Here is a 17139-nt window from a genome sequence, read left to right as displayed (position 1 = left end):
CAGCAAAAATTAATATAAGGTAACGATTCTTAACCAGCAGAGCATCCTTATCCGTTTGTTAACTTTCTTAATCTCAAATAAATTAGATATACTTTTTGTATTATTTTTCAGTCTGTTTGTTAATGTTAATGTTGTCCTAGTGCTCATGAATAGGGAAGAATAAGGTGTAAGATGCACAATCTGTTTCTCAGCAAGGATTAAACACTCTTAGGTTTTGGGATTTGTGCCAACACCAGTGTTTATTGTTTCTCTACCAATGCAGCTTTATCGGCACAAATTCTCAAAGCAATTTACAAAACCATAAAATAACAGAGCATTAAAAACAATTTACAAACAAGATTAAAGAGCAACTAAAAATAGATCACAGTATACCAGCGGATTAATCACTGGAGGGGGAACATAACAAAACACACATGAATTCCTTTAAAAAAAACAAAAACCATTTTGGTTGACCTAATGAAAGTATCACCCTTATATTGATTTCAGACCATCCAAGTGTCCCTATTTTCCAGGGACATACCTGATTTAGAGAAGCTGTCTCAGTTTCTGATTTGATTCCAGAATGCCCCACTTTTATTTACGATGTCCCTACTTTCATTGAAGAAATGTTGGAGGGTATGGAGTTATTCGACCCCTGAGCCACCTGAAGCCAATCCTGCATAAGGAAGTTTTCTTAATGTTTAATGTTTTATTATGTTTTAATATATGTTGGAAGCTGCCCAGAGTGGCTGGAGCAACCCAGTAAGATGTGTGGGGTATAAATAGTAAAATTATCATTATGGAATGGGACGTCCCTATTTTCATCAGAGAAATGTTGGAGGGGATGCAATTTTGGAGTTTTCCTTATGAGCCAACATGACTACCATCCTTTTTTTTTAATTAATTTTTATTAACATTTTCCAAAAAAAGAAAAGAAAAGAAAACATAAGTACGAAATAATAAATAAAAAATTAAATACAATATTCTTTACAGTTATATATAGTATCATCTTATCTACATTGTGTTAGATCATGCCTCGACTTACCTCCTTCCCAGTTGTGGTTTTCTTATTATTTCTTATCTTTTACAGTTTCTTCATATTCTTTATATATATATCACAAGAGTTAAGTTAATCCTGCTGTAGTCCTTAAGCTTCTACAGTTAGTTTCTATATATGTAACAAATTTGCTCCATTCTTCTACAAACTTTGAACCTTTTTGGTTTCTAATCCTACGTGTCATTTTCACTAATTCCGTACATTCGAATAGTTTTACCTGCCATTCCATAACAGCTGGGATTTCTGATGTCTTCCATTTTTGCACTACTAGAATCCTAGCTGCCACCGCTGCGTACTGAAATAACTTATGATCAATCTTTTTTATTTTGTCCCCTATTATCCCTAATAAGAATGCCTCTGGCTTTTTTGGAAAGGTATACCTGAAGATTTTCTTTAATTCACTGTATATTAATTCCCAGAATCTTTTCATTTTCTCGCATGTACACCACATATGATATAGGTCTCCATCTTTACTTTTACATTTCCAACAAGCCTTAATAATAATAATAATAATAATTTATTATTTATACCCCGCCCATCTGGCTGGGCCTCCCCAGCCACTCTGGGCGGCTTCCATAAAAACCAAAAATACAGTAAAATATCACATGTTAAAAACTTCCCTGAACAGGGCTGCCTTAAGATGTCTTCTGAATGTCAGGTAGTTATTTATCGCTTTGACATCTGCTGGAAGGGCGTTCCACAGGGCGGGCGCCACTACCGAGAAGGCCCTCTGCCTGGTTCCCTGTAGCTTTGCTTCTCGCAATGAGGGAACCGCCAGAAGGCCCTCGGCGCTGGACCTCAGCGTCCGGGCAGAATGATGGGGGTGGAGACGCTCCTTCAGGTATACTGGACCGAGGCCGTTTAGGGCTTTAAAGGTCAGCACCAACACTTTGAATTGTGCTCGGAAATTTTATACATTTTTACTAATTTAACTGGGGTAATATACCACCTATACATCATTTTTTCTAGGTTCTCCCTTAAAGTGGAACATGCCGTAAATTTCATTCCCTTATTCCATAAATTTGTCCATTTATCAAAATCTATATTATAACCCAGGTCAATTGCCCACTTTACCATCACCTCCTTAATTTCCTCGTCTTTGGTATCCCATTCCAGTAAAACATTATACATCTTCGATAGAAGTTTTGTTTTCCCTTCCAAAATTTCTGTTTGATATTTAGATTTTTTCTCACTAAATCCTGATTTTTTATCTTCATTCCATAAAAAGGACAGCAGTTTATCCTCTTCCATAACAGTCCCAGCCAACAGAAGGTGTAGCTACTTCTACTATGGGGCAAGGTGAGGCAGCCACCTCAGGTGTCAGGATCCACAGTGGCAGCAAATTTGGCCTCTAAGGAATGCATTGTCTACTGCTGCCACCGCTGCACTGCCCCCGCCCGCCCCCCGCCCCCAAAGTAGTTCTTCACACACACCCTTGTTCCTGATGTAGGTCTTCACTCGCCCCTTAATCCCTGATGGGTGGGGCGACACCATTTTGTGGTTCACCTCAGGTGCCAAAATGTCAGGGCTGGCCCTGGTGTGGCAGACTTCATGTTGCATTATTCTCCAGCAGCCTTTGGCATTGATGTACATCCTCAGCTGCAATAGACCCTGGGGAAAAGGGAGATGACTCTGGCAGCAATCTGGGGACCCTCTTTAGCACAGGCAGGCGAGTGCTCTTGAAAGGGCTCAGCACTTGTGGAAAATTCACTGGAAGCGCAACATCTAGGGTTCACAAAAGCTGGGCTAGAAGCACTAATCAATTAACTGGTGTGACTTATTAATTAATCACACGGTTAATATGTGGGTGCCTGGTCAGATTTGCATAGGAGAGGGTGCTTAGGGTTGACTGGCAGTGATGCAAATGCAGGTAGTTCATAGTAGTACATATTTTAATCTGTAAGCAGGGTATAAACATACAACAACAACAACAACAACAACAACAACAACAACAACAACAACAACAATAATAAACAACCTTCCTTGGAATCACAATTAGTCACATTCTTTATTCTTCTCCTTGACCTTAAGCTTTGATAGAAAAGCTATAGTTCAAGAGAGCTTGAATACAGAATAGTTTATGCCATTTTCCTTATACGAATTATATGTTTAGCTTGCAGAGTTAAGCTTTTCTGGTTAGAATTTGATATCTTCTGCTAATAAGGTTGCTATTAACTTAAGCAGCTTTCTCCAGACTGAAGTAAGCAGTTTGTCCTTTGACTTGTCCTGTAATAAGATGTACTTGGGAGCCCTTAGGAGTCTGGCTGCTTCTATAGTTCCAAGCTTTTGTTTCTTTATCATTTGTGACAGGGTGTCTTTGGTCATCCCACCATGCCAAAAGTCTCGGTATGCTACCTACTTTGACGTGGCTGTATTACGCTGCCTACTTCAGCCACACTGGTCCGAGGAAGGCACTCAGTGGTCCCTGATGTATTACCTCCAGAGGCTGCGGCATATGCTGGAGGAAAGGCCTGAGAAATCTCCTGAGCCAGAGGTCCCACCGTTGCCCAGGCCTCGCAGCAGTTCCATGGTTGCAGCAGCTCCATCACTGGTGAACACTCACAAAACACAGGTAAGGACAACGGGACAGCCCACAAAGGTTTGGGGGGTGGTGTGGCTAACATGTCTATAGTTTTAGGTCTTATGGCCTGGTCAGAAACCTGGCCGGAATTTCAGACCAACCAGGGAAGAAGTACACATCTAATTTAGCTGTCTTTCTAGGTTGCTGCTCTTTTGTTCATTTGGAAATAAACAAAATATTCCTTTGATTTTTAGGATTTATTTATTTAAAATATTTTTACACTGTTCTATTGACAATTTCAGTGCAGTGCACAATAAAATACAACAGTAACAACAGTAAAAAAAAATCATTAAAAACCACTCAATTTTTGAAACATACACAGCATTCAAATTACTGAGTGAACACAAATATTTTTGCCTGGTTCCTAAAACATTGCACTGGGGGATACCGGGTAAGTCTCTTTAAGGAGAGCATTCCATAATTGGGGTACCACCCCCCCAAAAGGCCCTTTCCCTTGTTTTCATATAGTGTACCTCTGATAAAGGTATAATGAAGGGTGATTTCAGCAGAAGATGTTAATGCACTGGCAGCTGATACGGAAAGAGGCACCCAGTTAGTATTATAAGCAGCAGATATAAAATATCTTGACTCACCACTATTACTGCATTCAAAGAGGAACGTATAGAACCAAACATGAGTTTAGAATTGCAATGAGGTATGTTTGAATGGTTGCAGACCTGTCAGGGTACATTAATTAGTAACAATTACACAGTGAAGAGACTTAAAGAAGTAGTGAAAAGTATGTGTAACTGTAATATTTACTACACATGCAGTATTTCTAGAATGTACAAAAATATGTTGCATGCATTATCTGTGTGATCTGGCCAATAAATGTTATTTCCCCAATAGAGCAGCTATGGAACTGAGAGACAGTCTCTTAGACACCCAACTATGCAAACTCCACACTAGTGCCATGACAGTGAATAAGGGCTGTGGGTAGCTGATATTTACAGCAAATTGGAGCATGCAAAGGTTCCTTGGGGTGGGATTGACTGAAGGGGGCAACGGAATAAAAATGGATCCCTTTCCTTTACTCTTGCAAAGCTGCCTTAGCAGATCAGCCTCCCATTGCTCCCAAAACGAGAGGCAGAAAAAGGGATTGGGCTCAGATAAAACTTTACTCTTGGTCAATGCTATCCCACCCACAGCAATTATTTCAGGACAGACCCTACACAGCTTCCCTCTACCTCTGAATTTCTTATTTTGGGGAAGGAAGTAAACTAAGCAAAGAGATTATGCGTTTCCCTGCCAGCATGAGGGAAGTGTATCTGGCTTAACCTAGTTGAGAGTCGTCTTTCCCATAGGGCTTAGTGGTGCATTGCGGAAGGAGAGTGATCTTGCAGCGGCATGGGGGAGAGTTCCCCCCCCCCTCGATGGCTGACAGTGCACAGCTTTGCCCCCCCCCCACTATCCGTGGTAAATTGGGGGCGCTGAGCGGATATTTGCACCCTGGTGTCGCATCTGCTAAAGACGGCCCTGACCTAGGCTATAGCAGGTTTGGATGAAAGATGGGGGATCTGCCTATTTTCCCTGCTTTTTTCTGCAGGTTTTTGCAGACATTTCCTCTCCCCCTAGTGGCTCTTTTGGTAGCCACAAGTAGACATTGAAGCTTTTCTATGGCTGAAGAAAAAAGAATAATATAGCATAAATCTGTCAGTCTAGCTTTTCAAATATAATATCAGTTGGCATTTGAGAAGCTGAAAGATGAAATTGAATGGAGTCAGTTTCCCTTTTTTAGTCATTGTTGCGAGTTAAACTGGAGCGCAACTTTGTTGGCTTTTGGGAATCTGATTGATGGTCAGTAGATCTGCTGCCTGTTGTAGAAATGTGTGCTAACCTACACTATGCTTACACACCAGAAGCCTCCAGTGTTCTCACCCAAAGGAATGAAAACACCAGTTGTGCTAACCTTGGAACTGAGGAATGGGGAGTATGTTACAACACAATAAGAGATTATTATGTTTATATTATGTTATTTGGCTGTTTATCCAGTCTTCCTATACATGGTAATATGTTTCTTGTCTCTCTGCGGACGTATAGGATCTCACAATGAAATGCAATGAGGAGGAAAAATCGTTAAGCACTGAAGCTTTTGCTAAAGTGTCACTAACCAACCTGCGCAGGCCAGCTGTTCCAGACCTCTCCTCTGATTTGGGAATGAATATTTTTAAGAAGGTAAATGAATCACACCTTAAATTAAAATATTGGATCTCTTCCCTTAATGTACTTAATGCTGTTATTTGCTAAAGGTGTGGACTGCATAAACTACATGAAGGCCGACCCTCACTGAACTAAAGCGATCTAACTAGGAAAATTCAGGCAGAGAGCCAGTTTGGTGTAGTGGTTAAGAGCAGTGGACTCGTAATCTGGTGAACCGGGTTCGCTTCCCCGCTCCTCCACATGCAGCTGCTGGGTGACCTTGGGCCAGTCACACTTCTCTGAAGTCTCTCAGCCCCACTCACCTCACAGAGTGTTTGTTGTGGGGGAGGAAGGGAAAGGAGAATGTTAGCCGCTTTGAGACTCCTTCGGGTAGTGATAAAGCAGGATATCAAATCCAAAAAAAAAAAGAAAAAAAGAGTGATGAATCTAAATGATACCTTTGTGCAGTAGGCTAATAACTACACACTCCTTCACACCCCTCTTTATCTGCCAGCCAGGCAAGCAAGAGGTTCAAGGACACATTCCAAACACACAAAGAAACTTGAGCAGCGGTGCAGATTGGGAGTCTAGAAAGACAAAGTGGCCTCAGAGGAGACACATTCTTCACCTGGGATAGTTCAGTTGGTCGGGTTATGAGACTCTTAATCTCAGGATTGTGGGTTCAAACCTCACATTGGCCAAAAGATTCCTGCGTTGCCAGGGGTTGGACTAGATGACCCTTGTGGTCCCATCGACTCTACCGTTCTTTGGTTCTATGATTCAGGTACTGGAACCTGAGGTTCCCCACCTGTGTCTTATGAGTTCTGCTGCTAAGATTTCTTCCTGTCTTCTTCCTGCAGTTCAAGAGCCGCAAAGAAGATCGTGAGCGCAAGGGCTCCATTCCTTACCACCACACAGGGAAAAAGCGGCAGCGAAGGATGGGGGTGCCCTTCTTACTCCATGAAGACCATTTGGACGTGTCACCTACTCGGAGCACCTTCTCTTTTGGCAGCTTCTCGGGGATTGGAGAAGACAGGCGTGGCATTGAGAGAGGAGGGTGGCAAACGACCATCCTAGGTGAATGAGAACATGGCCTTCAGAGTAGAGAGCTCTCCAGACCCTGAATGCACTAGAATGTCCTGTTGCTTTTACGGACCACAGGATACTGTTTGATTATGACTTAGCAATCTAATCTGATTTAATATTTTAGAAATTGCAGTGAAATTTGTGCCAGCTTTATAGCTGAACTACACATTTCTCTTGTTTGTCTGGGCTTAATAACTATGTTAATATGAATAACTATGTTTAGATATTTAATGACTTCAACAAACTTGGGGCAGAACATTTCCAGACATGCTCATTGATCCTGTCTTCACAGTCCAAATCCTGCAGCTTTTATATCACCCATTCACTGTGTTCAGTCCCCAGAAAACGTTTGCTTGGTGCATTTCTATCCCATCTATTTTCAGCCAACAGACCCAAATGTGGCTTGATCGCTGCAACTTGCAAACATGATCATTTTGCAAAGCATCCTCATTGATAACATTGCACTATGAGCGTAACTGTGTGCTTCTTTCCCATGCTCTAGGAAGGTTTACCAGGCGAGGTAGTTCCGATACAGCTACAGAGATGGAGAGCTTGAGTGCTAGGCATTCCCATTCCCATCATACCCTGGTTACTGACCTGCCAGACCACTCCAACAGCCATGGTGAGTTGCTATTCCAATAGAGATTCTATTCCAATAATATAATTAAATATTATACCTGTTGTTGGCGTGCATCTGTCTCAAAAGACAATGGAGTGCACCTCATGGGTGAAGTCAAACACCTGTGTTAGCAACACCAAAGTGACCTCCCCAGGGTGCAAGTTGATCCAGAAGCTGCAGTTAGTGCAGAATTCTGCAGCATGATTGCTGACAGAAGTGACACCTTATCAGCATATAACACCTGTGGCCAGAGATCTGCATTGGCTGCCAATTTGTTGGTGGGCCAAGTTACTAAATATTACTATTAAAGCCCTTAAGAACTTTGGACCAGTTTACCTACAAGATCACCCTACCCTGCATGCACTCACTAGACCACTTTGATTGGAGGAACTGGCACTACTGCAAGTGCCACATGATACCTGTTCCACATTTGGAACTCAATTGTTCAGTGTGGCAGTGCCTGCATTTTGGAACTCCCTGCCTATTGAGAGCAAACAAGAGCCTTCACTGTACCCTGTACACTGTATTGCAGGGCAGCAGTTGAAGAAGGAGCAAAACGGGTTTTCTTGTGTGTGTGTTTCTTTGTGGCTGATTAGCTGTTCTCCCTGTGCAAAGGTCAGAGGGGGCAGGGTTTCTGTTGAGGCAGGGGATTAGCTGTGGGAGGAGCTTATCAGACCTAGCAGGGCAGCAGTTGAAGAAGGAGCAAAAAGGGTTTTCTTGTGTGTGTGCGTTTCTTTGTGGCTGATTAGCTGTTTTCCCTGTGCAAAGGTCAGAGGGGGCAGGGTTTCAGTTGAGGCAGGTGATTCGCCATGGGAGGAGCTTATCAGAGTTTGCAGGGCAGCAGTTGAAGAAGGAGCAAAAAGGGTTTTCTTGTCTGTGTGTGTGTGTGTGTGTTTCTTTGTGGCTGATTAGCTGCTCTCCCTGTGCAAAGGTCAGAGGGGGCAGGGTTTCTGTTGAGGCAGGTGATTCGCCATGGGAGGAGCTTATCAGAGCTTGCAGGGCAGTTTGATCCATCTTTTAGATTTAGGGGAGCTAGTCTCAAACGTTTGTTGGGGAGACAACAGCAATTGCATGTTGATTGCCCTCTTAAAAGACAAAGTCCAGCAACTGGAGGAACGTGTAGCTACGCTCCAAAGAATTAGAGAGCTGGAGCTCTTCACACCGTCTCCACCAAGGAGGAGACAGGGGACTCCCCTGAGAAGGAGGCTAGTTCACCAACACAGGAGCCAGATATATGGAGAAACGTGACTCAAAGAAGTAGGAGGCCCAGGGTTCGCTCTGATTGTTTAGAAATACACAATCGCTTTGAGGTCCTCTCCCCTAGCATGGAAGACGAAGAGCAGACTCCATTTGAGGATCTCTCCCTCATTACAGTCGATCAGGTATATAAAGACGAGCAGCAAAGTCAGTCCTCAGGGAATGTGCAGGCGACCTTGGAACGGACAGCTCATGGAAGAACCCCGACCAAACCTAAGAGGAGGCGTGTAGTGGTGATAGGGGATTACCTACTGAGGGGAACAGAAGCAGTGATCTGTGGGCCTGACAAGATGTCTCGGGAAGTGTGCTGTCTCCCCGGGGCTAAGATCCAAGATGTAACTGAACGACTGCAAGGAATCATAAAACCCACTGACAAATACCCCTTCCTCTTGGTTCATGTGGGAACCTATGACACTGCAAGCAATAGCCTCCAGAAGATCAAAAGAGACTACGAGGCTCTCGGCAGGAAATTGAAGCAACTAAATGCACAAATTGTCATCTCATCTGTCCTCCCAGTTGAACGACGTGGCCCCGGGAGAGAGGGAAAAATAGGGGAAGTGAACAGCTGGCTTCGCAAATGGTGTAAACAGGAACAGTTTGGATTCTTAGATCACGGACTGCAGTTTCTTGAAGATGGACTTCTGGCAAGCGATGGGCTGCACCTCACAACGGTTGGGAGAAATGTTTTTGCCAAAAATCTCAGCCTATTATGTCATATTTAGTTTGCTGTATCAAGAGCTCAAGCTCATCTTGTTTATTTCCCATGCTTTGCGCATTAGTGTACAGACATTGAAGTCCATTAATCATTCCCCCGTGTCTCTTATTTAAGGATTTTTTCCTCCCGCCACTAGGTCTGCGTGCTGTTTGCTCCATTTGGTCTATGACATTTGGATGATCATCTTCATCAGTTGATAGACTCCTACCTTCAGGAGCACTGTCTCCCTCCCCCACATTAGTCAGTTTAAAGCCCTCCTGATGAGGTTTCTAAGAATCCAAACTGTTCCTGTTTACACCATTTGCGGAGCCAGCTGTTCACTTCCCCTATTTTCCCTCTCTCCCTGGGCCACGTCGTTCAACTGGGAGGACCGACTCGTGTCCGACTCTAGGGTTGTGCGCCCATCTCACTTTTGAGGCCGGGGGCCAGCGCTGTCCGGAGACACGTCCGGGTCAAGTGGCCAGCGTAACAATGCTGCTCTAGCGAGCCAGCACCAGCGCAGCACACAGAAATGCCGTTTACCTTCTTGCTATAAAGTGGTCACTATTTATCTACATGCACTTAGGGGTGCTTTCGAACTGCTAGGTGGGCAGGAGTTGGGACCGAAGGACAGGAGCTCACCCCGCCGCGGGGATTCGAACCGCCGACCATGCGATCGGCAAGTCCTAGGCACTGAGGTTTTACCCACAGTGCCACCCGCGTCCCATTATGTTTTTTTTTACAACATGTTTTAAAGTAGGGTTGTAAAAAATTATTGATTTTCTTGTTTTATCTTTTGTAAACCGCTTTGAGGGTTTAAGGGTTTTTTTCAACCAAGTGATTAATAAATTTTATGGGGGGAAAACAAAAGACATAATATAAATACATTATCCCGCTTGTGAAGCTAACATTATCTGTTGTACTTCTGCCTAGTACGTTCCCAAATTTCCACCATCACAGTGGCAACATTCAACACCACTCTGGCCTCTTTCAATGTGGGGTATGCAGACTTCTTCAGTGAGCACATGCGCAAGCTCTGTAACCAGGTGCCCATCCCAGAGATGCCCCATGAGCCCCTGGCTTGTGCCAATCTCCCTCGGAGTTTGACGGATTCCTGCATCAACTATAGCTGCCTGGAGGATACAGACCACATCGACGGGACCAGCAACTTTGTCCACAAGAACGGCATGCTAGATCTTTCGGTAAATATTTATGGCAATACTCATTCTGACTTTAGCTACTGCATTTTTTATTTTCTTCCCACCCACCCCATACATTTTTATTATTTTCTTTACATATTCTTTCTTATCGTACTTTAAACAACATATACACCTTTTTGCTCTGCCGAGCTTGTGATTTCCCTCCCTCCCTTCAGATGGTATCCTTTATCCACTCTCGTATTTTATCTTTTCATTTCTTATGTATATTGTAGGAGTTACTTCAGTCCTACTAGTGTTTTTAAGTTTTTACAACTGTCCTTTAAATAGTCAATAAATATCCTCCAATTGTCCTGGAATCTCCGATCGTCCTGTTCCCGAATCCTTCTGGTCAGTTTGGCTAGCTCCGAATAGTCCGTCATCTTCGACTGCCACTCCGCAATGGTAGGAACTTCTTGCGATTTCCAGTTTTGGGCCAACGAAGTCCTTGCAGCAGCTGTGGCATACATGAATAATCTTTGATCTTTGATCTTAATTTCCTTTCCCATCAGGCCAAGCAAAAAGGCATCTAGGCTTTTTGGGGAAGGTATACTTTAATATTTTCTTAAGTTTATTCTAAATCAACTCCCAAAATTTCTTCACTTTATCGCACGTCCATCACATATGATTGTACAGTGGTACCTCAGGTTACATACGCTTCAGGTTACAGACTCCGCTAACCCAGAAATAGTGTTTCAGGTTAAGAACTTTGCTTCAGGATGAGAACAGAAGTCGTGCTGTGGCGGCACGGCAGCAGCGGGAGGCCCCATTAGCTGAAGTGGTGCTTCAAGTTAAGAACAGTTTTGGGTTAAGAACGGACCTCCGGAACGAATTAAGTACTTAACCCGAGGTACCACTGTATACACATTTTTGCAAGGCAATTTTCCTTTCCTTTCAGAACCGTATATGCCGTAAATTTCATACCTTCATTCCATAATTTTATCCATGCATACAATTCAATCTTATGCCCAAAATCTATAGCCCATTTTATCATAGCTTCTTTCACTTCCTCATCTTTCGTAAAACCATTCTAGCAACAAATCATACATTCTGGATAGTGTTCTACCTCTGCTTTCTATTAATTTGGAATCTTGATTTTTTACCCTCAAATCCGACTTTCCTTTTATCCTCACTCATTATGTCATTTACCTGATGGTATTGCAACCAGCCTGTTAACATACCTTTGATTTGGTCATATGGTTTAAGCTTTAATCCTTGTTCTGTCCGTCTGATAATTTCCTCATACGTTGCTCGCCTCCCCTCCATATTCACCTTTTTAACCGTCAATACCTCTATCGGTGATATCCACCATGGAGTTTTCCTTTCCAGTAAGTAGGTTTTTATTCCTTTCCCACACTTCATAAATTGACCTTCTAATCACATGATTTAAAAACCCTTTATGTACTTTTACTTTGTCATACCATAGGTACGAATGCCACCCATACCTATTATCGTGACCCTCTAAGTCCAAGAGATCTGTGTTTTCCAGTGTTATCCATTCCTTCAACCATACTAGACAGGATGCCTCATAATATAGATTCATGTATGGCAAGGCAATCCACCTCTTTCTTTTTTGTCTATTAATATTTTTATTTTAATCCTCTGCTTTTTCCCTTGCCGGATGAATCTTGATAATGATTTTTGCCAATCTTTGAGTTGCCCCGTCCCTCTGATTACTGGAATTGTTTGGAATAGGAATAACATTCTAGGTAAAACGTTCATCTTTATCACTGATAATTCTACCCAGGAATGACAATTTCAATGCTCCAAATATCTAAATCCCTCTTAATTTCTCCTTCCATGTGTTTTCATAATTGTCTTTGAACAGATTAATATTTTTCATTGTCAACCAAATTCCAAGATATTTCACTTTCTTAACCACCACAATTCCTGACCTGCATTGCAATTCCTCTATTTCTTCTTTATTCATATTCTTTGCTAACATTTTGGTTTTATTTTTGTTAAGTTTAAATCCTGATACCTTTCCAAAGTCCTCCATTCTCTCTAAAACTTCTCTTACACTGTTCTTTGGATCTTCAACAGTTAAGACTAAATCGTCGGTGAAGGCTTTCACCTTGTGCTCTTTTGTTCCCACCTTTACACCTCTGATTTCTGACACTTCTCTCAAATTCTTATTCAACACTTCCAAAACAGTAATAAACAGCAAGGGTGACAAAGGGCACTCCTGCCTAGTACCTTTGGAGATCTCAAAATTGTCTGATAAATTATTGTTAATAATAAGTTTGGCCTTTTGCTCTGAATATATAGCATCAATGCCTTTCAAAAACATTTCTCCTAATCCCATTATTTTTAAATTTTCTTTCATAAAGTGCCATTGCAACATTATCGAATGCTTTTTCAGCGTCAATAAACATTAACGTCACCTGTTTTTCATTTCTCATCTCCAATATTCAATTATGTCTACTATATTTCTCACATTATCCTTCAACTGTCTTGATCAAGCCGGCTTGATCTTTGTGGATTACTTCATTTAACACATTTTTTAGTCTATCAGCCAGTATATCCGCAAATAACTTATAGTTGTTGTTCAATAACGAAATAGGCCTATAGCTTTTCACGTTCAAACCATCTGTGTCTTTCTTTGGGATCAAGGTAATGTAGGCTTCTTTCCAAGTATTTGGGATCTTTCCTTCTTTCAGAATATTGTTCATAACTTCACATAGCACGGGTGTTAATTGACCTGCTAATGTCTTATAATATTTTGCTGAGACGCCATCTGGGCCTGGGGCTTTTCCAATATTCATTCTTTTTATTGCCTTCTCAATTTCTTGTTCTGTTATTGTCTGATTTAGCTGTTCTTTTTCTCCTATGGGAATCTGCTGTAATTTATGCTTTTGTATATAGTTTTCTATTTTCTTAACGTCTTCCTTCTCTTTTTTATACAAGTCCACGTAAAATTTCTGAAAATTTTTCCTAATTTCCTTAGGCTCTTCCACTGTCCCATCTACATCTTTTATCTTACAAATTGTATTTTGTTTTTGTTTAACCAAGAGTTTCCCAATTTTGTTGGCCGATTCAAAATTCATTTGTCTCATTGTCATTATTCTCCACTCTACTTCCTGGTTTACCACCATGAAGAACTGGGTCTGCATCAATTTAATACTCATCCTTTAGTTTTATTGTTAGCAGTCTCTCATTCTCCATGAGGTGAGCCAGGATTTCTTCTTTCTTCTTCTCCTTTCCTCTTTTCTGAAAACTGTTCTTTTGAATCAAGAAACCTCGCATCACTGCTTTGCTTGCATCCCACATTGTTTCAATAGGAGTTCCTTTATTTAAATTCCATTTAAAATATTCTGCAATTGCCTCGTTTGCTTTTTCTACTATCTTTTGATCATTGAATAAACTTTCTTTCATTCTCCATCTGAAAGATGTGGGGTCTTTCCCTTTTAGTTCCATATACAGTGAATTATGCTCCTTGGGGAGATCTCAGTTTTTGAAACTCTTGGAACCAACTCCTTAGAAATCCAAAGTTATTCCATTCTGCCAGAACTTTGATTTGGTTCTGAAAAGAACATGAACTGTTTTGTTGTTGGGTTTTTGAGTCTCCAAATGTCAGTTAATCCCATAGTATTTACCATGTCAAAGAATATTTTCGGTAGTTTGCCTTCATTTACATTTCATCTTTTCCCTGATCTGTCTAAATCTGGCATAACCACTCCATTAAAGTCTCCCATTAACATCACTCTCTGATCCAGACTATCTCTAATAGTATATCATTAAGTTTTAGGTAAAAGTCAGCTTTCTTGTCAATAGGTGCATAAATTCCTGCAATGATCAGCTTTTCACCTTGGAACATGATTTGTACAATCAACACTTTCCCTACCTCATCTTTGTAAATTAATTTTGGATTGTATTTCTCTTTTATGTATAATACCACCCTTCGTTTTTTATTTATGTCTGAGGTTATAAAGTCTCTCCCCCACCTTTTGTTACTTAAAATCTTTTTATGTTTCCTTGCAACATGTGTTTCTTGCAAACAAATTTTGTTCTAAATTCCGTTTAATCAAAACATGTTCAGTTTTATTCCTTTTATTTTTATTGTTAAGTCCATTCACGTTCCATGATATTATTTTCAGAGCCATTATCCAATTTATTTAAGTCCCTTGTCAAATTTAAGTTAAGTTTGGGGAGCTTTGTTATTACCCTATTCTTCTTCTTCTTCTTCTTCTTCTTCTTCTTCTTCTTCTTCCTCTTCCTCCTCCTCCTCCTCCTCCTCCTCCTCTTTTTCTTCTTCCTTCTCTTCTTCCTTTTTTTCTTCCTCCCTCTGGTCCCGTCCTGGTCTTGCTTTCTCTATTTTTCCCAACTCTTTGTCATATCTCCAGGAGAATTTCTCTAGTTCTTGAAGGCTACTTAATTTGAACCTTTTGTCTTTGTAATAGAAGGAAATTCCTTCCAGGAATTCCCACCTATGCTGTATCCCATTTTTCTTCAACAATCCAACCAGTTGTTTATAAATGTCCCTTTTTCATAAAAATCTGGATGGAATCTCTTTAAATATGATAATTTTCTTCCCTTCAATACATAAATTTCTATTATAATTCAATCTCAGAATTTCATTCCTCATATCCATTGAATTAAACATGACCAAGACATCTCCTGGTAATTTCTTCACTTTTGCTTTTGCTGACTACTTTTATTCTAAATGCATTTCCAATTGTAAATCCGATGTCTTCTTGTTTTAAATATATCCAAATTGGTAATTCTCTAATTTTTTTGGCCCTTATATTCTGATTTGCTTCCTCAGGGATTCCTCTAAATTTCAAGTTCAATTGTTTTTGTCTCATCTCCAAAAGAGCCATATTATCCAACATCACTTCTTGTGTTACCTCTCCTCTGACCTGTTCTGTCTCCCTCTTTGTCTCCTTCAATTCTTTCTATGTTTGACTCATTGAGTCTTCCAGTGTCTTAGATCTAACTGCAAGATCTTTTACTTTACTTGTCAATTCCCTCACTACTCCCTCTAGTTTCTTATCTAAAGTCTCCTTAACCTCCAATATTTTTTCTCCATATATTGTTCATTTTGTTTGAATTCCTTCCTTATTTCCACTATTAAACTGTCATAATCTTTAATTTCCTTATCATCCTTTCCCATTTTCCTATCTTTCCCGTGGGGTGCCCGTTTCCTTTTTCCCAGCCATAGAATCTTTTTTACTGTTAAAATCAATAACCAATTTTTAAATTCTCCTATGCAATTTTACTATCTTCCTCCAGGGGTTGCAAATCCGTTCTAACTTTTCTCTTAGGTACAGTTCCCCTCAACTCCACTCGGTGGCAGCTAATGCATAAACACCAAGTCCTTAAACAAAGTTACTTTCAATTTCTTTCTCTGCCACAATGCTGTGTTCAAAGAAAGGAAAGAAGAAAATAAAAAGATATTTGTAATCCAGTTGAAGTTTATTATTTTTCAGCCACTTGTCGGCTTAATCCAAAACAGTGGCTATCCCAGGAGATCAAATATTTGTAATCCAGTTGGGGTTTTTCTTATTTTTCAGCCGCTTATTGGCTTAATTCAAGGCAGTAGATAGCCCAGAGAACCAACACAAATTCCAAGTGCAATTAAATACAGAGTTTCCAGCACTCTCCTCTGATAGAAGAGCAGAGGTTTTTTTTAAAAAAAGTCCCGACGACAAAGCTCCCTTCCCCTAAACTGTGATAAACCAAGTGAAAGCCTTTAGCCAAGTCTTACACTTTTCCAAAGTTCCACAATAGTTCACTAATCAAAGCCTTTGCTGATTTTTGCCCGCTAGAACTGGCAAAACTTTCTCCGTCAGAAAATGGTGGAGTGTGTCGAGTTCGGATTTTAAGCCACTGACAGGTTGAACTCCGACCAGAACCAAAAGAGAGACTCCTCCACTCTACTTCACTTGCCACAAAGTTATTTCTTATAAAAAAAATCAGCCTCGGCACTTTAAACAAAGTAACCGAGGTCTTTTAGTAACACTCACTCAGCAGATACTTTCTTTCCTTGCTCCTTCCTGCAGCCTTCCACCATACGCCATCTTCTCCCAGCTGCCGGGACGGACTCCCTTTTTTCGCCCCTCAACGCTCCAAATCTTAATAAGTTAAATTTTAATGTGATGGTCAAATAAACTTTCCCAATTATAGTTCCAGGTTCTTTTTTTTTATTCTTGGAAGCTTGCCGCTTTCATTAGAAGCCTGAGACTGCACAACGTGGAGTTAGTGATGCCTCCCCTTCGTGCCTGCAGCTTGATCCCATCTCTGGATTTATTAGCAAAACCCGGGGAGCAGGAGAGCACGACTGGGCACTGCTGGGTGCCACGTCCCCCAAGATAATCCTCTTGAGGTTCCGAGGTCCGCCTAGCCTTCGCTAAACTTCTAAAACACCCCGTGTTGCTCTAGATTCCCCAGAGGGCTATCTTGCACTTCTTTTCAATGGCCGTGGCTCTGCCGGAAGTCTGCATTTTTAATTTTCTAAATATATGTAAACCACTTGGAGTTCTTGGATAAATATTTATTTTGCGAGGAATAAATATAAGAAATAAGAATAAA

The 17139-nt window shown here is 41.0% G+C and overlaps 1 protein-coding gene across 14 annotated transcripts in view; it reads left to right on the top strand.

Moving 5' to 3' along the window:
- Positions 1-17139, top strand: part of UNC80 (unc-80 homolog, NALCN channel complex subunit) — a 160464-nt gene that overhangs the window by 30685 nt on the left and 112640 nt on the right. For all 14 annotated transcript variants that reach the window (XM_081189824.1, XM_081189832.1, XM_081189828.1 and 11 more), the window contains 5 exons: positions 3347-3608; positions 5658-5792; positions 6617-6833; positions 7345-7464; positions 10346-10614. In XM_081189824.1, coding sequence (XP_081045950.1) covers positions 3347-3608; positions 5658-5792; positions 6617-6833; positions 7345-7464; positions 10346-10614 — 1003 coding nt within the window. The remainder of the gene's footprint in view (positions 1-3346; positions 3609-5657; positions 5793-6616; positions 6834-7344; positions 7465-10345; positions 10615-17139) is intronic.

The sequence above is a fragment of the Podarcis bocagei genome (assembly GCF_964188305.1).
Source record: "Podarcis bocagei genome assembly, chromosome: 1".
NCBI lineage: Eukaryota > Metazoa > Chordata > Lepidosauria > Squamata > Lacertidae > Podarcis > Podarcis bocagei.
The sequence above is the reverse complement of the archived record's forward strand: the minus strand, read 5'-3'. Positions and strand labels throughout refer to the sequence as shown.